This window comes from Anomaloglossus baeobatrachus, chromosome 3 (assembly GCF_048569485.1).
Source record: "Anomaloglossus baeobatrachus isolate aAnoBae1 chromosome 3, aAnoBae1.hap1, whole genome shotgun sequence".
NCBI classification, from domain to species: Eukaryota; Metazoa; Chordata; class Amphibia; order Anura; family Aromobatidae; genus Anomaloglossus; species Anomaloglossus baeobatrachus.
The window spans coordinates 578422382-578446375 of record NC_134355.1 but is presented as its reverse complement, the minus strand read 5'-3'; the positions used below and the strand labels follow the sequence as shown (position 1 = coordinate 578446375).

The 23994-nt window shown below is 44.5% G+C and overlaps 1 protein-coding gene across 3 annotated transcripts in view; it reads left to right on the top strand.

Moving 5' to 3' along the window:
• Positions 1 to 19804, top strand: part of LOC142296887 (galactose-3-O-sulfotransferase 2-like) — a 53521-nt gene extending 33717 nt beyond the window's left edge. For all 3 annotated transcript variants that reach the window (XM_075340980.1, XM_075340982.1, XM_075340981.1), the window contains 2 exons: positions 13912 to 14422; positions 18804 to 19804. In XM_075340980.1, coding sequence (XP_075197095.1) covers positions 13912 to 14422; positions 18804 to 19592 — 1300 coding nt within the window. In that variant the 3' untranslated portion in view covers positions 19593 to 19804. The remainder of the gene's footprint in view (positions 1 to 13911; positions 14423 to 18803) is intronic.
• Positions 19805 to 23994: the final 4190 nt, after the last annotated feature.

Below are 23994 nucleotides of genomic sequence, written 5' to 3'. Positions count from 1 at the left end.
AGTTATCACTCCATATAGAACATCCTCTGCAATCATATCCACTACTACATTCACTCTATTGCTAGCTATACTGATCATCTATAGTGGTATACATGGTCTGATCTGTATTGTCACTCTTCTTTTCTGCTGATATTTCAGGACATGAAGGTTGTGATTTTATGACTTTGCATGATTTGGTTTTACGATTAATTCTAATAAATATTTGATATTTTATCTATATATCTCATCTTTGTCACATTCCACAATACAACCGCAGCATTAAAACAGACAAAGTTGTGCTGTGGTTTTCTGGGAGCTCCTGTGGAAAGTCCTGTGGATATATCCGCAGGATACTTTCCCCGTGGGCACATAGCCTTAGGGAGGTTGAAAGGCTTTCAAAACAGCAAAAATACCTTTTACAGTACAGCACCAATGTTTTCGCATAGCCATTAGCTTGCTAGACTATTGACAAAAGAAATCTGGAGGTGGATGAGAGACAGGTGTAGGACTAGTGCTCCCATACCTCTGCTAGTACAGACAAGAGACAACTATGAGACCTATCTTGGATTCTCAGCATTTAAAAACCTTTCAGTCAGACAGCAGTACACTAGCATCAACTGCCACATCCCCATAGGGCCTTATTAGCAAGGAGGTATGGGTCATGCAACACACAAGCTATGGCCTTACATTAGAAATAAAAAAAGGAAGACATGCTACAGTGACCGGTGTAGGCCTCCTGGTAACAGAATCCTGGCAGTACCCACAAGAAATATGTTTCACACCCATTTTGGAGTCTGGACATTAAAATTCCTTCCAGGGACACGGGGGTATAATAACATCAGTTGCTCCCCTCCCCATAGGGCGCTTAAAAAGCAGGGAAAGATGGTCCATGCAACACAGGTCTGTGGTCCAGCTTTAGAAAAAGAAAAAGGAAGAATGACCAGTGTAGGCCTCTTGGTAACAGAAGCCTGGCACTACCCACAAGACATAAGTTTCACACCCATTTTGTAGTCTCAACATTAAAAATCCTTCCAGGGACACAGCAGTACAATAGCATCAATGGCCCCCCTCCCCATAGGGCATTAAAAGAGCAGGGAGGTACTGTCCATGCAACACACAGGCCTGTGGACCAGCATTAGAATTAGAAAAAGGAAGACATGCTGCATTGACCAGTGTGGGCCTCTTGGTCACATAATTCAGGCAGTACCCACAAGACTTACAGTGCCTTGCAAAAGTATTCAGCCCCCTTGAATTTTTCAACCTTTTCCAACATTTCAGGCTTCAAACATAAAGATAAAAAATTTAATGTTATAGTGAAGATTCAACAAGTGGGACACAATTGTGAAGTTGAATTAAATTTGTTGCTTATTTTAAACTTTTTTAAAAAATAAATATCTGAAAAGTGGGGTGTGCAATATTATTCATCCCCTTCAAGTTAATACTTTGTAGTGTGACACCCTGGCCCATCAGATCGTCACAGGGTATTGTGCAATCTGCCCTTCTGCATGATATCCACCTCCTCCTTGGTTATGGGTCCCTGACCTTTGGTGTTGCTAAGAACAAGCTAATCAAAACCCTAGGAACACTCTGCACCCCACCCACCAGACACACCAGTTGACAGCCTGAAGGGAATAGGGCCGCCCACTTGAAGGGTTGGTTAGGGGAGGTCAGGAGTGTCAGGAGACGGTTAGTCAAGCGGTGACTCTCGAGAGGAGAAGTCAGGAGCTTGGCTCCTTGGTTACTAGGTGGCAGACATTGGTCTGGGCCTGGTAGGAGCTGGACCCCGGTCACAGGGGATCGTGACAAGGGGCACGGACTGTCGAGGAGGACAGTCGGCGGCCTTGTGCCATCACCGGGCAGGGGCCAGGGCATGACGGGGTACAAGAACCCTAGGCCGGGAAGTAGCTTCAGGTGTCCTGCTAATTTACTCGACGAGGACGGAGCCTTCAAGATCCGTTCTCCACCCACTCCAAAATCAGAAAATCCCAAGCGTAAACCCTGAGAGCAAGCTCACCCACTTAGCCATACTGGTGAGCGGGACCCGTTTAGTTCTATGCTAAAAGGGTCCAACTACAGAAAAGAGATGCCAAGGTCAAGGTCACAGGCTAACAAGCAGCACCAATGGGCACGGGATCCAGGCGTGCTCCCTCCCTGCTGCAGTGGCATCAAGAACTTTGGTTTACTACGGTTGTCAGCATCAGCGTTATTGGACTGAGTGAGTACGAAATTAACCCTTACCAACCCAACGGCACCTCCCCGACACCATCACCGAGTCCCGGGGCATTCCCCCTACCCGTGGAGGGGTTAAACTCCTGGTTGCCCACACCATCGCCACCGGGTACTCCCAATCGCAGTGGTGGTACTCCATCTTAACATGCACAACCGGTGGCATCACAAACCTGCAAAAGGGGGCTACTTTGAAGAACCTAGAATATACGACATATTTTCAGTTGTTTCACACTTTTTTAAGTATTTCATTCCACGTTTTAATTCATAGTTTTGATGCCTTCAATGTAAATCTACAATTTTTAGAGTCATGAAAATAAAGAAAACTCTTTGAATGAGGAGGTGTGTCCAAACTTTTGGTCTGTACTGTATATACATGTGATGCCCCTGTTTCTAGTCATACTGCCAGTTGGCGGTCATTATTTTTAACTACTAATAAAATTTGCTATTTTTACCCAAACGTTTCTTCTTAGAATATTTTTATGTTCTAAAAAATTGGTGCCTTCCTCTTCATGGACCACCACCTCCTCCCGCAGACAATTAAAAGTTTGCTCCAACATGTAGATGAGCAGAATAGTGATGCTGATGACAGCATCGTCAGCGCTAATCAGCTTTGTAGCCATTTTGAAACTGTGCAGAAGGGTGCAGGGGACCTTCCTCTTTGCCCATTCCGCAATCTTGATTTGCTCCACATCCGTACTGCATTGTTCCAGGTTATGCTTCATGGCATAGTACACCAGGGTTGCTGCTGGCACAGAAAGTGCAAAGTGGAATTTCATCATCTCTGCACATCGTATATCAACCGGTTAGCCGGTAGGTCGAAAGTCCTTTGTACCGTTGCAAGTCGATTAGCCGTGGGGTGCGAACATCGGAAGTGAGCACACACTAACCGTGTCTTGTGCAGCAGCACATTCAACGCGGGATAGTGGGCTAAAAATTTCTGGACAACTAGGTTCAGGACATGAGCCATGCAAGGCACAAGTGGGATGTCGCCCAGGTGTAGGGCTGTTAATAGGTTTTGCACCATTGTTGCATATAGGCTTCCCTGGCTCCGACTTGCTATCTCATTTGCATCAACTACATTCAGTCCCACCACAGAGCCTATTAGTAACGTTAAACAACCTCTACATGAGCATAGAGCATCAAGTAGGCCTAATGGCAGTAGATTGTTTTTTGAATAAATATAGCATCCTTCACTAGCCCAACATTTATTCTGTAAGAATTTATTACATCTGGTCCTTGAGAACAATTTTTTTCTTTTTGAAGACCAGTTTTTCATACAACAGAGGGGAAAAAAATGGGATCCAATATGGCACCCACTATGCCAATATCTACATGGCACAATTTGAAGACGCCCATATATATACTCATCCATGGTGGATCCAGAATGTCATCTCTTGGAAGTGATATGGAGACACCACTTCTCTTTAGAATTTTTTAAGGACGTCAACTCCTATAGGTCAGGATTCTCATTCACACCCACGGTGTGTGGTGAAAGGTGGCACCATCGTTGCTGTTGTGGGACACCCAGGAGGAGATGTAATGGCAGCTGGATGTTAACCCCTCCATGGGTAGGAAGGCTGTACTCCGCCTCCTGTCCGGGATCGCGCCGCTGTCTATAGGCGGCGCGCGGGTACTGGCTTCTTTTAGTTAGTATTCGCGTGCAACAGCCGTTGACGAGCGGCGGTCCTGGGGCGGTGGGCAGATAGAGGCATGCACGCGCCGTTAATGATCCACAGCTGGTGTTATGGGGTAATGGCAGCTATAATAGGTGTGAGGTGCCGATTAACGAGTAGCCCCCTGAGGAAGCTCGATGTGAAATGCGCATCGGGGCATAGGAGGTGACATCTGCCACATATCAACATGGGTATGCTTTACTTGCCTGATTTTATTACTTTAGCTGAATGGATCTATAGATCTTAAAGACATGGCACACATGCTTTTGCTGCACTTGATGGACCAGGAGCAGATTACCCTTTAGTGATTTGAATCGGGGTTCTTTTGCCTAGTGGTATAGCCTGTGACCTTTGATTTTTCACTTATACTGCCATATGTGTAACTGTTTTATGCTCTTACGTCTCTGACCTACTGCATACTGACACACTGTGGCTATTCAGTCCACCCAGGCTCTGATATTTCTATTTGATAAATGGTATGATTGAGACTGGAGGATGTCAGCTCTATACTGACGTTATATTAGAATCAGATTTCGGTTACCATTTGTTACAACTCCATCTAACTTTGTAGGTGATCCCCCATCTAATTGAACATATATATTTGACAAGGCATTGCCTTAGTATTCAATATATGTATTATTAGTTTATACGCATGCAATTATATATTCATTAGATTCAGCTCTATAGATTCAAGATATTATATAATTGTGGTGTTCATTTAGATCATAGACTTATATCATTCCCTATATCAATAACTATGGCATAGCAACTGTTGCTTCTGTCTTAATGCAGGCGGTAATTGAGGGTATTTCAGGTGTCCCTTCTTCATTGTGAGCATTGCACGCTGTAACACTCTCTTTTTAATGTGTTTTTATTACAACTGTGTGATTTTTGTATTTGATTTTTGTACCAATAAAGCTTTTTGTACTGTATTCATGTGTAATTACTCCTATTTCCTCTATTTAAAAAAACCCTCCATGGGTAGGGATGGTTGCCCTGGGGCCCAGTGGCTCTGTACAAGGGATGGTGATGGCAGGGGCCTGCGCGGCCGGACGTACCAGGGGATGTTTGGTTACAAACAGTTGAATAAATCACTCAAGTCTTTTGGTAAACCAAGTTGCTGGTGGCTGCGGCCGGTTGTACTCTGGTCCCACACCCGGGCTGGTGGTCGCCGTCTTTTCCCTCTGCATTGTTTTTGCTTGTGTTGGACTTCCCGGTATGGAACACGGGAGTCAGCGCCCGGCTTGTTGTGTACCTGAGGAGCCATGCGCTGATGCTGACCTGTGGGATCTACCGGGCCCTGGCGGTTGCCCTATCCCTCTCTGTGGGTCATTTTCTGTGTTTGGGACTTTGGTTGGGACAGGACCTAAAATCCTGCCCTCAATTGGTTAATTAGCTAGGCTGTTGGTTCCGGTCCTGGCTTCAGGGTCCAAGTACCCCCTCTGTGCACGGTTTCCGGGTCAGTTCTCCGGTGTCGGTATCGGTGGGCTCCAACCCTGTCCCGGTCCACCTCGGATCTCAGACTGCCGTCTTCCCGTCGCCTGCTGACGGGGACCACCATCTGCCACCTAGCCAAGGTACCAGGGCTCCGACCCTGGTGCCTGTCAACTTGAGCTTCGCCTCCGCTGGATCTAAACCTAGTCCCAGCCTCCACTCCTCTCAACTTGAACTCTAGACTTAATCTGGTGGTTTTCCCGCCCCAGGCTGTCTAGACCCCTAGGTGGGCATTTCCTAACCACCTGGTCCAGCTCACTGGTGTGTCTGTCTTGCCCTGAGGGGGGGGGCTAGGGTTTCAGGTCGGCTGTTGTAACCCTTTGAGGGATGTTGTTATGCAGGGGCCTCTTGTGTGACTACCTGGTTTTGCCAGGGCGTCACATTTGCTCACCTAGACAGGGGAATGAGGCACAGTGATTGCTAGCTGAAAGTTGTGCTTGGCTTTTTCCTTCTATCTTGAATAATTTATGGGCAAATAGGAACCTGCTACTAAAGAATAAAATCACCTGTGGCTAGTGGAGAGGGGTGCACAGTCAGAAGGCATGAACCTAGACAAAAAGACTGCAGAAGCTCCCTAATACTCCCATACACATGGAGGGTCTTAAACCTATAGAGAAGCTTTAGTTAAGTGTAGGTATCCAGTAAATGAGATATTCACAGACGTGACTACTGGGCAGATATAGAAATAGCCATTTTTGTATGCTAAATATCTCATTTTTTCTTATAAGTCCTTAAGCAGTAATGCATGTCTATATTCTTATATTCATGGTTTGCATGCCTTAGCATTTTAGAGTGCAACTGCCATTGTCTTTATATGTCCTGTTCAGACTGCATGTTAGGAAGTGCCATCAGTTTTTTTGTCTAGTTTTACCATATAGTAAACAAAAAAACAACAAACAAAACTAAAAAATATTGTTTATTTGAACTTTTATTGCCATTTCACCACACTTAGAATTTGTTTCCCATTTTCCAGTACAGTATGTGGCAGAGTAAATGGTGTCATTCAAAAGTACAACTCTTGCCGTAAAAAACAAGCTCTCATATGGCTATATTGATGGAAAAACAAAAAAGTTATGGCTCTTGTAAGAAGAGGAAGAAAAAAACGAAAGTGCAAAAATGAAACATGGCCAGTCTGGGAAGGGGTTGAAAAGAAAAGTCTAATCAAAGTGTGAAAAAATGATTCAGAGCACCAGTTTGTATATGTGCAAAAGAAGCAAATTCACACTATGGCCATTTCACAAACAAATCCCAAACGAAAAACGCAAAATGAGCGTATAACCTATTACAAAGTAACTAGTAGTAGTACATTTAAATAACAGAGGCTCCTTGGTTAATATTGTTTGATGAAAAAGCATTAAAACTATCCCACCGTGAGAAGGTGTACCTAGTCAGGACGTCTTACTCTGGTCTTAAAACTTTACCTTGCGTCAGTGACATCAGTATAAATAAATAAGGGTAGAGAAGGGCAAAGCCCAAACTAGAGCCACTTGTCCATGTGAAGCTATATAGACTGAATGTCTAGCTCAGGGGTGGAGGGACTTCACCCCCTTTTGTACAGAGTACAACCAAACACAGGAAAATAAATGAGTCAGAGCATAAGTTGGTATACCAGGGGTAGCTGAGACCCTGGAGATCACGATTCGGGTCATTTTTTCCAGTCCCCGGTCATGTGATCACCGTTATACACCATATAACTGTGATGACATTACAGTAAATGGCAGCGCCAGTAAAAAACTTTTTATTTCCCACCAGGCATGATCAAACATGTCAGATGGGAGATAAATCTCCTCCCCTGGTCCCCATCCAAAGTGACCCTCAGGCTTACTTCCTCCTCCAGATCATCTAAAATGGCGGCCGCACGAGTGGCACACATGCTGCATTCATCCTCTTTCACTGATTTCTCTCATGTCTGGCATGACAGATGCGACAGAAAGGTCCTCCACAGGTCCAGCCAGTCTCCCCCAGAACCCGCGGTACCTCCTGCAGCACTGATCCCCCATGATCGCTCCTCCTCCTTCTCAAAATATGTCGGCCGCATGCGCAGAGAGCGGCTCTCGGCTGGCTCACTGCACGCAGTGAGTATACTCCAGTTCACACTGCTGCGGTGTGGACCTAGGGAATGTGAGTGCAGTATTCTCAGGGAGATCACCGTATCCACACTTCTCTCATGGAGTGCCTGCACTTCCAGAAAATGGGGGATACATTCGCTGAGCGTGCTCCCCATATTCTGGAAGGTCCAGAATCATCGTGGGACCTCCAAAATGGATTACGGCGAACCTTATTTTTTTTTCTTTTCATCAAATTGGAGAAAGAGAGAATGTGTTGGGGAGTGTTTTTTGAAATAATTTTTTTTGTCTTTATTTTTTTATTACTGACAGTTAGTAATGTCAAGTATCTGATAGATGCCGCGACATTACTAACCACTTAGCTTGATGCCAGATGAAATTACAGCTGGTATCAACCCCATATATTACCCCATTTGCAACCACACCAGGGCAACGGGATGAGCTGGGGAGAATTACTAGGATTGGCGCATCTAATGGATGCACCACTTCTGGGGCAGCTGTGGCCTACTATTTTTAGGCTGGAAAGGGCCAAATAAATATTCATGGCTGGTAATCCAATTTGAGGGACACACCACATTTTTATTTTTTTATTTATAAATAATTAAAAAAAACAGCGTGGGGTGACCTTCAAATTAGATCACCAGCCAAGGTGAAGCTGCCATCTGCAGGCTGCAGTCGTCTGCTTTACCCTACCTGGCTGTCAAAAATGGGAGGGGACCCCACGTCGGTTTTCTAAATTATTTATTTATTTTTGGGGGCTAAACACCCTTTAGTGCCACAAGAAAGGCATTAAAGGGTGCCAGCTTAGAATATGCAGGGGGTAGGACATTATATATGTGTTTGACATCCATCCATACATCCATCCTAGCTTTTTAGGCTGTGTGCCCATGATCAGGATTTTCAGCGTTTTAGACGCAGAGTGTTTTGGCTGCGTCCATAACACTGCATTATGCAGTACAAGCACAGTGGAAGGATTTTTAGAAATCTCCTGCCCACTGCGTTTCATTCCTCTGCAGCATAAACTGACATAAACTAATGTTTTTGCAGATTCTTGGTTAAGGAAAGCACGGATCCGGGAGATATTTTTGAGTTGTAATCGGCATGAGTTGAAGAGGGCTTGGATGTGTGGCTTGAAGGATAGAGCAGAGTCGAGGGTTACTCCAAGGCAACGAGCTTGTGAGACTGGGGAGAGTGAGCAACCATCAAGTTTGATGGAAAGGCTTGTTGGAGGAGATGAGTGAGGAGGAGGAAAAACAATGAACTCTGTTTTGTCCATGTTAAGTTTTAGGAATCGTGCAGAGAAGAAGGATGAAATAGCAGACAGACATTGTGGAATTTTGGTTAGTAGAGAGGTAATGTCAGGTCCAGAGAGGTAGATCTGTGTGTCATCGGCATAGAGATGATACTGGAAGCCGTGGGACTCTATGAGCTGTCCCAGGCCGAAGGTGTAGATGGAGAACAGCAGGGGTCCAAGAACTGAGCCTTGGGGGACACCGACAGATAGGGGGCGAGATGAGGAGGTGGTGTGAGAATGGGAGACGCTGAAAGTTCGGTCGGTTAGGTATGAGGAGATCCAAGATAGGGCCAAGTCTGTGATGCCCAGAGATGAAAGAATCTGTAGTAGGAGGGAATGGTCTACTGTGTCGAAGGCAGAGGACAGGTCCAGGAGGAGGAGGATAGAGTAGTGTCGCTTGGCTTTGGCAGTTAGTAGATCATTGGTGACTTTGGTTAGGGCAGTTTCGGTAGAATGATGTGGTCGGAAGCCAGATTGAAGCCGGTCAAAGAGGGAGCAGGAGAAGAGGTATGAGGACAATTCAAGATGGACATGCTGTTCCAGTAGTTTTGAGGCATAGGGGAGAAGGGATATGGGGCGATAGTTTGACACAGAGGATGGGTCAAGGGAGGGCTTTTTGAGGATGGGTGTAATAGAGGCATGTTTAAAGCATGAAGGGAATACACCAGTTGTTAGTGATAGGTTAAAGAGATGGGTTAGGGCTGGGATGAGGACTGCGGTGATGTTGGGGATGAGGTGCGATGGGAGCGGGTCCAGTGCACAGGTGGTTAGATGTGATCTTGAGAGTAGAGTGGAGAGATTGTTTTCTGTCATGGTGGAGAAGCTGGATTTGGAGGAAGAGGGATGAGTAGCTATGATGAGGGGCTGTGGTGATTGTGGGCCAAAGCTTGCTCTGATGTTGTCAATCTTCCGCTTGAAGAAAGAGGCAAAGTCTTCAGCTGAGAGGAGAGGAGAGGGAGGTGGTGCCGGAGGACGGCGGAGAGAATTGAAAGTGTTGAATAGCTGTTTAGGGTTGTGAGAGAGAGAAGATATGAGGGATGAGAAGTAGGTTTGTTTTGCAGCAGTGAGTGTGGACTTGAAAGTGGTGAGGGACTCTTTATATGCAATGAAGTGCTCAGTGGAATGAGACCTCTTCCATCTGCGCTCAGCAATTCTGGAAGCCCGTCTTAGTTCTTTAGTCTGCCTTGTGTGCCAGGGTTGCCTGTTGATTGTGCGGGTTTTGGTGTGTGTGAGGGGGGCAGCTGATTCGAGAGCTGCAGATTGTAGTGTTGTATAAAGTTGCAGCGGCATCTGCATCATGTAGAAATTCAATGTCTGTGAGGGGGAGAAGGGACTGAGAAAGTGCGTGTAAATCAATGTGTTTGATATTTCTGCGAGGGTGTGGAAGTTTGTGGAGGGGGGTTGCATACTTGGAGAAGAGAGGGAAGAGAATGTGAGTAGGTTGTGGTCAGACAGGGGGAGAGGCGAGTTAGAGAGGATAGATAGGGAACAGAGGCGAGTGAAGATGAGGTCCAGCGTGTGGCCATCTTTGTGGCGCTCTTTCCCTTCCGAGCCTTGCCATGCATGCAAACAGTTGATTTCCACCACTTATGAGATATCTGCATACTCAGGAGAAATTGCACAATACATTTTATGGTACATTTGTTCTTCATACCCTTGTGAAAAAAAGGTATCTAGCTGAAGTAAAAATTATGTTCATGGCTCAACGTTATAACATTCTGTAAAGCACTCGGGGGTTCAGACTATGCACCAAACATCTAGATAAATTGCTTGAGGGGTCTAGTTTCCAAAATGGGGTCACATGTTGGGGGTTTTCTGCTGTTTAGGTACCTTAGGGGCTCTACAAATGCAACATGGTACCCGCAATCTTTTTCAGCCAAATTTGCCTTCTAAAATTCAAATATTGCTCCTTCCATTCTGAGCCCTCCCATTTGTCCAAACAGAGCTTTCTGACTATTTGTGGGGTATCACCGAGCTCATAAGAAAGTGGGTAATAAACAATGGGGTCCACATTTTGGCGTTACCGCTTGAAAAAAATGACAAATTTGGTGCTAAAGCAACATTTTTGTGAAAACAATGAAAATGTTCAATATGACAGCCTAATGTTATCAAATTCTGTGAAGTACCTGTGGGTTCAAAATGCTCACTCTACTGCTAGATGTGGCAGGTTTCTGCTGTTTAGGTACCTTTGAGGCCCGGCAAATGCAACATGGTGCCCCCAGTCTATTTCAGCCAAATAGTGTTCCAAAATTCAAATATTGCTCCTTCTATTCCAAGCCCTCCCATTTGTCCAAACAGAGGTTTCTGACCACATGTGGGGTATCAGCGTGCTCAAAATAAACTAGGTAACAAATTTTGGGTTCCATTTTGTTGTATTTCTTCTAAAAGTGAATAAATTGGAACTAGAACAACATTTTTAGGTAAAATGATATTGTTTGTTTATTTTCATTCCACATCGCTTTAGTTCCTGTGAAGCACCTGAAGGGTTAAAAACTTCTTGGGTGTGATTTTGAGTACTTTGAGGGGTGCAGTTTTTAGAATGGTGTCACTTTGGGGTATTTTCTGTCACCTAGGCCTCTCAAAGTCACTTCAAATATGATGTGGTCCCTGGAAAAAATGGTTTTGTAAATTTTGTTGAAAAAATGGGAAATTGCTGATGAACTTTGAACCCTTCTAACTTCCTAACCCCAAAAATGTTGTTTGAAAAATTGCACTGATGTAAAGTAGACAAGTGGGAAATGTTATTTATTAACTATTTTGTGTGACATAACTCTCTGGTTTAAGGGTATAAAAATTAAAATTTTGAACATTGCAAAAATTTTTTCAAAATTATGATTTTTTTTCCACAAATAAAAGGAAAAAATAAAGTTCTAAATTTATAACTATCCTGAACTACAATATGTCATGAAAAAACAATGTCAGAATCACAGAGAACCATTAAAGTGTCCTAGAGTTATAATAATCTGTCAGTGACACTGGTCAGAATTGCAAAAAAAGGCCTGGTCACTCAGTACAAAGTTGGCTTCATCCCTAAGGGGTTAAATAGCATAGGTTATTTGGCTAACACCGTGTAATCAAAAAGAGTAAAAGTACACAAAAAAACCCTTTTCTTTCAAATATTAATCAAAAAATTGCCTAAATCTGTTAGTGAGCACTTCTCCTTTGCAGAGATAATCCATCCACCTCACAGGTGTCGCATATCAAGATATTGATTAGACAACATGATTATTGCACAGGTGTGCCTTAGCCTGGTCACAATAAAAGGCCACTCTAAAGTGTGCAGTTTTACAGTATTTGCAGGTTCCCGGGGAGGGGGTGGGGGGTTCAGGAAACCAGTAAGTATCTGATATGGCCAACATTTGCTCCATGCAGTGTAACACATCTCCTTTCATATAGAGTTGATCAGGTTGTTGATTGTGGTCTGAATAATGTAGGTCCACTCCTCTTCTATGACTGTGCAAAGTTCCTGGATATCGGCAGGAACTTGAACACACTGTTGTATATGCCGATCCAGACCATCCCAAACATGCTCAGTGGGTGACATGTCCAGTGAGTATGCTGCCATGCAAAAGATGGGATGTTTTCAGCTTCCAGGAAATGGACTCAGATCTTTGCAACATGCGGCCGTGTATTATTAAGCTGCAACATGAGGTGCTGGTTGTGGATGAATGGCACAATAATGGAACTCAGGATCTCCTTAAAGTATCTCTGTGCAATTAAAATGGCATCAAGAACACCTCTCCAACATGCCAGATGCCATTGAATGCAAGCTTTGCCCATTCAAGCCGATTACAACAATGAACTGCAGTCAGTTGGAGACCTCAATGAGGAAGACAACCATGCATATGAGCTTCCCTAACATGGTTTCTGACAGTTTGTGTAGAAATAGTTTTGTTATGAAATCCAATTGTTTCAGCAGCTGTCCGGGTTTTTGGTCTCAGACATTCTTGAAGGCAAAGATGCTGGATGTGGAGGTCCTCGGCTGGTGTGCTTACATGTGGTGTGTGGTTGTGAGGCTGGTTGGATGTAATACGAAATTCTCTCTAATGCCTTTGGAAATGGCTAATGATAGAGAAATGACCATTCAATTCACGGGCAACAGCTCTGGTGGACATTCCTGTAGTCAGTATGCCTATTATTGTGGTTAGCCTAAGGAACACCTGTGCAAAAATCGTGCTGTATAATCAGTATCTTGATATGCCACACCTGTGAGGTGGATGGATTATTTCGGCAAAGGAGAAGTGTTCACTAACACAAATTTTGTCAAATTTGTGATAATATGTGAGAGATTAAGGCCTTCTGTATACATAGAAAAAGTCTTTGCTCTAAGGGGTACTTTGCACACTACGACATCGCAAGCCGATGTTAGCGATGCCGAGCGCGATAGTCCCCGCCCCCGTCGCAGCTGCGATATCTTGTGATAGCTGCCGTAGCGAACATTATCGCTACGGCAGCTTCACACGCACTTACCTGCCCTGCGACGTCGCTCTGGCCGGCGAACCGCCTCCTTCCTAAGGGGGCGGGTCGTGCGGTGTCACAGCGATGTCACACGGCAGGCGGCCAATAGAAGCAGAGGGGCGGAGATGAGCGGGACGTAAACATACCACCCACCTCCTTCCTCCCGCATAGGCGGCGTGAGCCGCGGGACACAGGTAAGGAGATGTTCCTCGCTCCTGAGGCTTCTCACACAGCGATGTGTGCTGCTGCAGGAACGAGGAACAACATCGTACCTGTCACTGCCGCGACATTATGAAAATGTCGGACACTACACCGATGATACGATTTCAACGCTTTTGCGCTCGTTAATCATATCAAAAACGATTTACACACTCAGATGTCGACAGCGACACCGGATGTGCGTCACTTTCGATTTGACCCCACCGACATCGCAGTTGCGATGTCGTAGTGTGCAAAGTATCCCTTAGGGTTTAGCTCATGAAAAATAGAAGCAAAAACAAAAACATTGAGTTTATATTTCTGCTTAGTGTATTCTGTAGAAGTAAAAGGCAATTAAAATAAAACTCACTATCTGATATTCTAGAGCTCTAGCAACTGATAAAGTGGATATAGTTTTTAGTTTTATCAAGTCAGTGCCTTAATTTATCAGACCTATTGCTATAACTAATGTGACCACTATGATCTTTATAATGTGTTACCTTATTTTATTCTCACACAGGTATAACACACATGAGATTGCTTCAACACCAAATACGCTACATTTTGATAATAAAGATGGACTTATGCTCCCAGCTGAAAGAGGTGACAACAATTTTGTCAGAGAACAAGATATTGCATCGGAACTGTTGCTTTATTTGCAAAAGGGTCAATTATCTGATACATTGAAAGGGCCGATGTGGAAGGAATTGCTAATGACTTTAAAATTAAACAGAAGGAGCCAAACAGTTTTAATTCAGGAATCTGATTTCTGGAACAAACGAGACACAAAATCTTGTCAACCCAAGGACAACATCTTCTTCCTAAAAACTCACAAGACGGCGAGCAGCTCAATCATGAACATTCTGTTCCGTTATGGAGAATTTTGCAACTTAACCTTTGCCTTCCCTATTGAAGGCGCTAGCTACGCATATGCCAATTTTTTCAAAACCTCTTTTGTAAATGGATTCTCTGATCAATCCAAGAAGATTTTTAATATTATGTGTCATCATATGCGATTCAATTATACAGAGGTGAGTTATGAATGACTAAATAGTAATTTAAAGCAACAGAAATAAGTAGATTTCAATGTTCTATCTTTTGATTTTAGTTGCTTCTTGTGTAACAAAACAAATCTTTTTAAAGGGTTTCTCCACTAATCAGACAATGCCTTCTTTAATACTACAGTCCCACCTGTAAAATAAAAACACCTTATACTAATTTCCCATACTGGCGCCATTCCAGCAATGTCGGTGTAACACCCTGGGGTCGAGGGATTTTAACCCGACATGTCGCCGGGCCGGGGGTGCAGATCCACTGCGTCATCACAGGCTGGCCTGGCTCGGTTTCGTGACCCCGAGACGTACAGGAGGGAAGGAAGGCGGTGGATGTAAGGAAGGATGAAGGATGGAGGTGGTAGTGACGGTTAGGAAAGTCTTTTTTAGGCCGTGACGCCACATGTGGTCCACGGCCAGGGATTGGCCGCTGCTGCGAGTGTTGCTCTTCGGGGCTGATGGTAAGGGTCACAGCTGGGATGGTGTCGCTCCCCACAGGTGAAACGGGGTTACCCCACGGAGGATGATGGAAGATGGATGGGGGTTTGTGGTAGTCCCTGTTGGTCCCACTGCGCTGGGCGACGGTAAAGGAGAGGCAGAGGCAGGGGCTGTAGTTCAGGTCTTTTACTCACAGGTAGTTCAGGCGCTGCTCCAGAGTACAAATCTCTGCCACGATGGGCTCCAGCCGATCCCGAATCTGTGAAAGGTCAGGTCCCGTGTGTGTCAGCCTATGGGCCCTTCCTCCTTTTATGCGCTAAGTATCGGATCCCTGTGACGTGTAGCACTTGGGGATCCCAGTGTCAGTAAAGTTTCCCGTTCTGTATGCTGATAGCGCAGGTCCGATGTGGGGCCGGTCGAGGACCTCAGCCCCAGATCCTATATGCTATTTGGCTCCAGACTCGGTGGGACAGATCCGGTGACTTTTCTAGCCCTTGCAGAGTTGGTAGACAACGTGAAGTATGCCTGCTCTAGGGTTCTGTACCCCGACAGCGCCAGTCCTGTGGAAGCAGCTGCCTGCTTCTCCCTAGCGACCGTGTTGAATGCCTTGGCCACAGAACTGCTTTGCGGCATGTCCACTCTGCTCTGTGTCTGAAGCTCTTCTCTCTTTGTTGTAGTTGTGTTGTGTGTTCCAAGCTGTTGCCCCCAGCCGCTGCCACTGGCTGGGTCACTACTCTCACTAGGTCAACCTGCTCTTCCCACTGCTTGCTCCTCACTCCCCCTGGTGGTTGCTTCTCCCTTACCTTGAGTCCTGGTTCCAGTGGATCGGGGAGCCCCTGGTGCGGTGACGTCCTGGAAACCCAACCGCTGTTGTGACCCCCTACTGTGACCCAACCCTGTCCCGGTCCCCATTGGGGAGGGCAATCCACTGTGACTGCATCTAGGTGTGTGTGGAACTGGTACTGACCTTCCTTGGACCTGGGATAAGTACTACAACCTAATGTAGGTGCAGTACCCTGTGGCGCCTGATGCCGCAGGGGTACCACATTGACACCACATCTCTCGAGATTCGCATGATATTATTGTCGCGGGCGGGGGACGCAGACCACGGCAGGGGGGCTACTCGAGATGCTCGGATCCGGGATCGTGGCTGTGGCTCGAGTGACAGCCGGATTCGAGGCTCGTGCAGCAGCCCGTCGCCCACAATGCAATAAAGGGGTTATTTACAGGGGAGAGTTTGTTAGTGACGGCACCCGTGAGTTGCGGTGATAGTTGGTGACACCACCGCTGCCTTGGTATGGGGCACCTGTGGCTGATGGAGTGGGGCAGCAGGATGTTATCCCCTCCACGGGTAAGGGAGGTGTTGTCCCAGGGCCCAGGGGTAGGTGGAGTGGAATGCTGGGACACAGTCTGCAGGATGGACCGGATGATACCGGTGTTCTCACTGTTTTTTTATAAATCACACAGAGTCCAGATAGTAAACCAAGTGCCAGATACCGGTAGCCTCCGGAGAGATGTGCTCGGGTCCCGCACACCGATGAAAAGAACAGGGGCCCTTCCTCCTGCACTCTACTTTGGTGTCTCATGTGTTGAGTAGTCCACATGAAACGGGAAAAGTCCACTCCCGGTGTCTTTGCTGTGGGAGCTGTGGCCCACGAGATCTGACCCTTGGGATTTTTTCAGGCACTTGCAGACGCCCTATCCCCCGTGTTGGGCTATCGTCTCGCTCTATCTGGGCTGCTGGTGGGACAAGACTTGGAATCTTGTCCCCTGCTGGCTAATTGACACCAGTTTGCACCAGTGGGCTACAACCATGCCCCGGTCCACTTAAGGTCTCCTGCTACCGGATCTCCGTCGCCTGTGGCCCTGCTCTGCCATCTAGTCAGCTCAGGTAGTCCAGTAGTGCGGGAGCTGCAACCCCCGACTACCACTTCACTCTTCTCACTTCCACTGTCAGCACTAGACTCCCTGTCTTGTCTATGTGTTCCCTCCCCTTGACACCTCAGGACCCCTAGGTGGGTGTCACCATCTGCCTGGCCCCGCCCACTGGTAAGTCCCTATTGTTCTGGGGGGGTTACTAGGCTTTTGTGGCGTGTTTGTACCTGTGTGAGGATGTGTTGGTAGGCTAAGGAGGAGGAAGTCATACATCTGAAAGATGGATGCAGTCTCCTGTGACAACCTGATTTTGTCAGGGCGTCACATTATTACTGCCACGTGAGCTTGGTAGTCAATCAGCAAGCACTATTGATCTGATGTGCTCTCATGAATACAGGGAGGTGTAAGCACTATAGCTCATTAGCAGCCGCTGTTTGGCTACAAGGCTAACTTTGCACAATGTCCTCTGATCATCGAGACACCTGGAATCGACATCATTGTAACCGTGCCAGTAATGGAGGTGTAGAAGACACTTTGCCCTCCAATAGTGTCCAACATAAAGATTGTTTTTATTAAGGCAGTCCAAGAAAGAAAAAAGGCAATGTTTTGACTTTTAATCACAAGTTTTCATCAGTCACAGACCGTTGTGAATCAAATTATATACAGAAAAACACCGTAGTATGGTGTATAAACGTAGTATGTGGGTGCACTGGGGGTCAGAATAGGGTATTTTTATTTTCAAAGAGGGAATATAGAATTAATTATGTGGTTGTCTGAGAAGTAAAAAGCCCCTTAAGTGTTCATAAAGGTTGTCTGTTATTTACCACAAATAGCTCTACTCCTGTTAATGGGCTGTGATAGGAAACTGTAGGTTAATGTTTCCATTTTTCTGCAGCTCATGTGGCAGCTTTACTGTATATTGTGGATTAGTGTGCACTCACTTCTAAACATGGTTCAGATTCTCAACCAGAAAAGTTAGCGAGTGTCATGCAGGTGTCATGCCTATGCTATTCCAAGCGACGTAACTAGATTATAATGGGCCCTGGTGCAAAGTTTGAATCTGGGCTCCCCGTTCCATGGACGTTGATTAGTCAGATGTCGGTAGCATTCTAAATCATATAAAGAAATACAAATTGCCCCTCCTTTATTATGTAGGTAGTAATGTCCTCTATCCTGGTATATCTGTTTTATAGTCCTAGTACATCCTGTTATATAGTCCCCATCCTGGTATACATGGTCTCCATCCTGGTATATATGCCTCCCATCCAAGCATGCCATACAGGATATGCTTGGAGTTATAGTTCTCCTTAAAGGGGTTGTCCACTACCTGGACAAAGTTCATCTCATTTCCCTTGTTTGCCGCTGCTGTTTACGTTGGTGAAATACTACAGTATGTTATTTAGGTAAATATTTTACCATATTTTTTGCTTCAAATTTTTTTTCCTATTTTACAATTCTAAAACCTGGGTGTGTCTTATGGTCCAGTGCCTATTATACTCCGAAAAATATGGTAATTGCTTTGCTACATGTAGAAAGTTTCTTTATGAATGTTTGGTGCAGTGGATCGACAACTGGGTTTTATATGTGCTCTTTCCCATTGTTCTTTTCAATCCTTTGGGTGATCTTCATGGATATTTCACATTTTTTCAATTGTATTAACTATTTAACCACAAAATACAGGATTTGTATTAGTAGTTTTCCGGAATCCACAGTGGCAAAAGCCATGGACCATTTTGTTTTGGAGTTGCTTTTAAATAGATTTAATTTAAATTTTTTGCATTGCAAAAAAAAGGTAAAGACATTTGAAATATTGGTTGGCAGCATGCCGTGCCATGGATTAAAAATCCAAAAAAAAGTATATTTCCACTGAGGAGTTTCCCCCAGGGTGTGGGTGAGATAAATCTTATCCATAGTGCTGACATTGTAAGAGACAGCAGATTTTCTATCCTCATACTTTTTACCTCCAGAGTTATATAATTATAATTAGATTTTCATAAGCATCATTATAAAGAATTAAAGTAATTAACTATTTCATGAATTTTGACAGGTAGAAAAAGTGATGCCAAAGGACACGTTCTACTTCACCATCCTGCGAAACCCAATCTCTCAGATGGAATCATCTTTTTCCTACAACAAGGACTTCGAATGTTTCACAAAGGCTAAAAATCTGGAAGATTTTTTACAGAATTCAAAAATATTTTACAAAGATTCATATGGAGAGGTCAGCTTTGGTAAGAATTTGCTGTCTTTTGATTTAGGTTTGGATCTTAATAGTTCCCCTGAGCAGTCAGTGTTAGCATGGCACGCTATGGATAATATATTTGATCTAGTGCTGATCACAGAATATTATGATGAGTCTCTTATTCTCCTGAAGGACGCTCTCTGCTGGTCTTTCTATGATGTCCTGTCTTTCCCTCTCAATAGTAGAAGTAATAGTAGTAAGAAAACACTAACTCCTGAAACTCAAGAAAAGGTAAAATCATGGAATAGTTTGGACTGGGAGATGTATACCTACTTCAATAATTCTTTCTGGAAACGTGTACAGACATTTGGAGTGGAACGTATGGAACGTGAGGTTAAAGAGCTCAAGAGAATGAGGACTGTAATGTTTGACAAATGTCTAGAGGGTGAGGTTGACCCCATGAAACTAAAGGACAATTCACTGATGCCAATTCAGGCTGGGTTTGCCACGATACTTGGTTACAACCTAAAGACTGGACTATCTAAGGACGATGCGCTGCTGTGCCAAAGACTGGTCACTCCAGAACTTCAATACCATGAAATTCTAAAAAAAAAGCAGACATATAAACCCATTCCAGGGACAACAGGTCTGTAAATTTCTGGAATCCGATCAAGGATCACGGAAAAGATACTCGACTTGCTAAATTGTCCCATAAAATGATAGAAAACAGACGCATCTCATTATAATGAATATGATCTGTTTGGTGCTGCTGGACTCCGGCTCCGGCTGGACTTCTGATTCTATAGTGGAAGAGAAATAAAAATGCAGATGTGAACAGAGCATTAAACAGCAAATTTTGAACAATATCATCAGTACTGGCACTTTGTATGACTCCAGAAATATACATAATATGTATGGGACACTACACTATAAATCCCACAGTAGCTTTAGGCTGTGTGCGCACACTGAGTGTTTGGTGCAGAACATTTGTTCATCAAATCTGCACCTTTTGGCAGAAAAATGCACAAAAACCACAACAAAAAACACACTCATTTTTGGTGCATTTTTGTGCCATGTGTTTTTCTAAATGAAGTTAATGGGTGGAAGGGCTAAAAAACTCACCAACAATTGACATGCTGCAGATAATATTCTGCATCAAATCTGCAAGTAAAAAATAAGCAACGTGCGCACAGCACTTCAGAAATCTCATTGACTTTGCTGGGATAAGATTGACATGCAGATTTATCACAGAACTGCACCAAATCTGCATCAAAATGCACTGTGTGCACAGGGCTTTAGAGTGTGCAGAAGTAGCCGTCACATCTGATTCCATAGCCACATAAGAATATGAAATCTGAGTTTCACAGCTCACTTACAAGTAGCATAATTATTAATGAAATCCAAATGGTATGAATAAAACTTATTCCATATATATATTAAAGTCATTAATGTAGTTTCTTCATTTTTTCCTATTTAGCCCCTTCCCAACATACGACGTACAGTTATAACATATGTCAGGTTCCTTTTTCTGATGCACGCTCAGAAACAGCCTCTAACAGCAGCAAGAATTGCTCAACCTCCTAGATGCCGCTATCATTATTAGTAAGCAGCGGTATTTAATGCATAATAACGATTGGGCATGCCATTTCGGTACTCCTTTAAAGGGCAGCCTGTGTAGAAGAAAACTGATTTTACTAAATACTGAAATACTGTGGTAATGAAGAATATAGTATAATCAATTAGAATATAGCAACTTCAAGTCCCTTAAAGACACTAAGAAAATAAAATAGGAAAAAACCTATGTGGTATCTCTGAGTTCATAAAAGTCTAATCTATCAAAAGACGAAATCAAGTAAAGTGATCTACAATTATTGTAAGAAAAAAAAATGAAATGTCAGTGTCACATTTTTTGGTTACTGCAAAAAAAAGCAACACTGCAAAAAACAAGCTCTCATAGTTACATTGATGAAAAAAAGGAAAACGTTACAAGTCTCAAAATATGTTAACATGATGATCTCATGGTTCAGAAAACTAGAACTCTTTATTTTAGAACTGCAGCTATTTGACCATTAACACAATTTTTAACTAATTCAAGGCCTCCCACAGATAATCCATTTCTGGGAGATCCACATTCTACTCTACAGTAATGTTCTAAAAAGTCACTACAAAGTAGAGCAGCTAAATGACATCTTACAGCTGCAGGAGCTGAAGCTAGATGTCAGACACAGCCGGACTCTCTGTAGAGAAACAAATAGCAATGGGTGTACATGCTCGGCACTGCTCGATACTTGATCATGCATTACTGTGCTCGAGACGCTCGATATTCCATCAAGTATTCTATTCTGCTGCTTAGACGCCATGCTTGAGTCCCCGCCCCACATGTTTTCCGGCTTTTTATCAGCTAGTAAACATGTAGGGATTGCCTACCAATCATGGCAATGCCATAAAAATTACTATGATTGGTTGGCTGCATAAAATCATCAGGTCTATATAAGATCAAGAGATGCCATGTTCCCGCACTCTACCTGGAAATAGTGTGGAGACTAGGGAGAGATTCTGGTGAAGAAGGGACAGTTTGTTATAGTGTGACAGTACCCGCTGGTACAATAGTATACAAACAGTCCTTTTCAGGGCTAATTGAAAGCTATTCTATTCCCTAATACCGTTCTTAGTCTGCATTTACTGTAAGGCAAGCAACTGGAGAAGGGATATTGTATTAGAGGCATGTCAGCAGGGATTCTAGCCTTACAGACCGTGCTGCTGATACCTCAAAAATTTCCTTTATTCTCTAATAATACTGCTTTTAGCTGCATTTAGTGGAGGGCAATCTTTCGGAGTAGGGGTAGTGTATAGTTGCATTTACTGTAGGGCAACCTTCTGGAGTAGGGGTAGTGTATTAGAAGCATGTAAGCATGGATTCTAGCCTTACAGACCGTGTTGCTGATACCTAAAAAATGTAATCTATTTGCTAATAATACTGCTCTTAGCTGCGTTTAGTGTAGGGCAAGCTTCTGGAGTAGGATTAGTGTGCAAGAAGCATTTAGGTAGGGAATCTAGCCCTACAGACCATTCTGCTGATACCTAAAAAATGTAATCTATTCTCTAATAATACCACTCTTAAGGGGGCTTTACACGCTGCGATATCGTTAATGAATTATCGTCGGGGTCATGTTGTTTGTGACGCACATCCGGCGTCATTAACGATATCGCAGTGTGTGACACTTATGAGCGACCTTAAACGATCGCAAAAGCGGTCAAAATCGTTTGCTGCGGAGAAGTTGTCCTGAAACAAAAAATCGTTTTCAGCTTATTAGCGATGTTGTTCGTCATTCCTGCGGCACCAACATCGCTGTGTGTGACACCGCAGGAGCGACGAACATCTCCTTATCTGCCTCCACCGGCAATGCGGAAGGAAGGAGGTGGGCAGTATTTTACGTCCCGCTCATCTCCGCCCTTCTGCTTCTATTGGACGGCTGCCGTGTGACATTGCTGTGATGCCGCACGAACCGCCCCGTTAGAAAGGAGGCGGTTCTCCGGCCAGAGCGACGTTGCAGGGCAGGTAAGTCCGTTTGACGGGTGTAAGCGAGGTTGTGCAGCACGGACAGCGATATGCCCAAGTCGCACATCGACGGGGCAGGTACGATCGCTTGCAATCTCGCTAGCGAGATCGCAGCGTGTAAAGCCCACTTTAGCTTAATTTAGTGTAGGGCAAGCTGATGGAGTAGGGATCATGGATTACAGGCCTGTAGGGAGTGATTGAAGCCTTACACAGTGTGCTGCTGCTAGCTAAAAAATATATTCCATTCTCCAATAATACTGATCTTAGCTGCATACATAATTTAAAAGGCACAAGGCCTGTGGAAAGGGATGTGGAAGTGGATATTCGGCTGATGGTGGTGCATGCAGAGGCTGTGGCCTAGAGTCAGGGCAAACTGGCCCTGATGCAGGAGAACAGCAAAGACACTTATGATCTACACCTAGCTTTCTGTCTTACTTTGCAGAGGGTGCAGGACACCACTGTTGAAGCAAGCAGAATGTTGGTTGGATGGCAAATAATACTTCCAGTCTGTTTACCAGCACCACACTATCTTCTACATGGTCCAATATGACTAGTGAAGAGTCAGGACCACATAATCCTCACCCTGATCCTTCTTCCTCCCACCATGGCGAGTCTAAAGAGATAAGTGACACCACACTTGGACACTTTGAGGAGCTCTTTACGTTTCCAGTTATGGCATCTTCTGGCCTCTCAACGTGCACGTTTCAAAAGGCACATGAGGAGATGGTATGCCCAAGTATTTGAGCAGCCACAGTCACAAGAAGGCATCAGTGGGGAACGGCAATTACTGTATCAAAAGGTAATGTCACGTGTGTGTCACAGGCGATATACAATCTTGTGGTTTCTGGCAATAGAAGGTAACAGCATTTGGCTGCTCAAAATGCTGCCTGACTTTCTATTTCTCCTGCTGTTAGTATTCAGTGTACTAGGAATCTCCTCTGCTGGGTTTTCATCCCTTTCCCTCTAAGATCCTGCGGAGCTCCTCTTCCCTTCAGCTGCTAATCATCTGTATTTCCCCTTGAGTTTAAATATTCTCATTTTCCCTGGACTTGTGCTGGTGATATTCAGTTCCTTCCCACGCTCTGGATGTAAGCAGGTGGCTTGCACTCATCTGTAAAATCATTGTTGCTCTTTGCTGAAACCTCTTCCTGAAGCATCTAGTGATAAGTTGTTCATGCGCCACCCCATATGTGTGTTTCCTGTGTCTTCTTTAGTGTTTAGTGGGAAGAGCTCATCCCACCCGTTCCCTATCTAGGACTCAGCTCTACAGTCATCCTAGGGTCAGGTATCCAGCTTGGTGCATAGGTGCAAAATCTATATAGGGTGGTAAGGGACCCCATGGGCCAGCGTTAGGATTGGTCAGGGGTCATCATCTCCCCCATCACTAGACTCAGGGATTCCCTTCCTTTCGCTGTTTGCTTGGTACTTCCACATACCTAGCATGAGTGACAGGTGAATGATGATGAGGCAGAGTTGCCAGCATGTCAGATGTAGTCT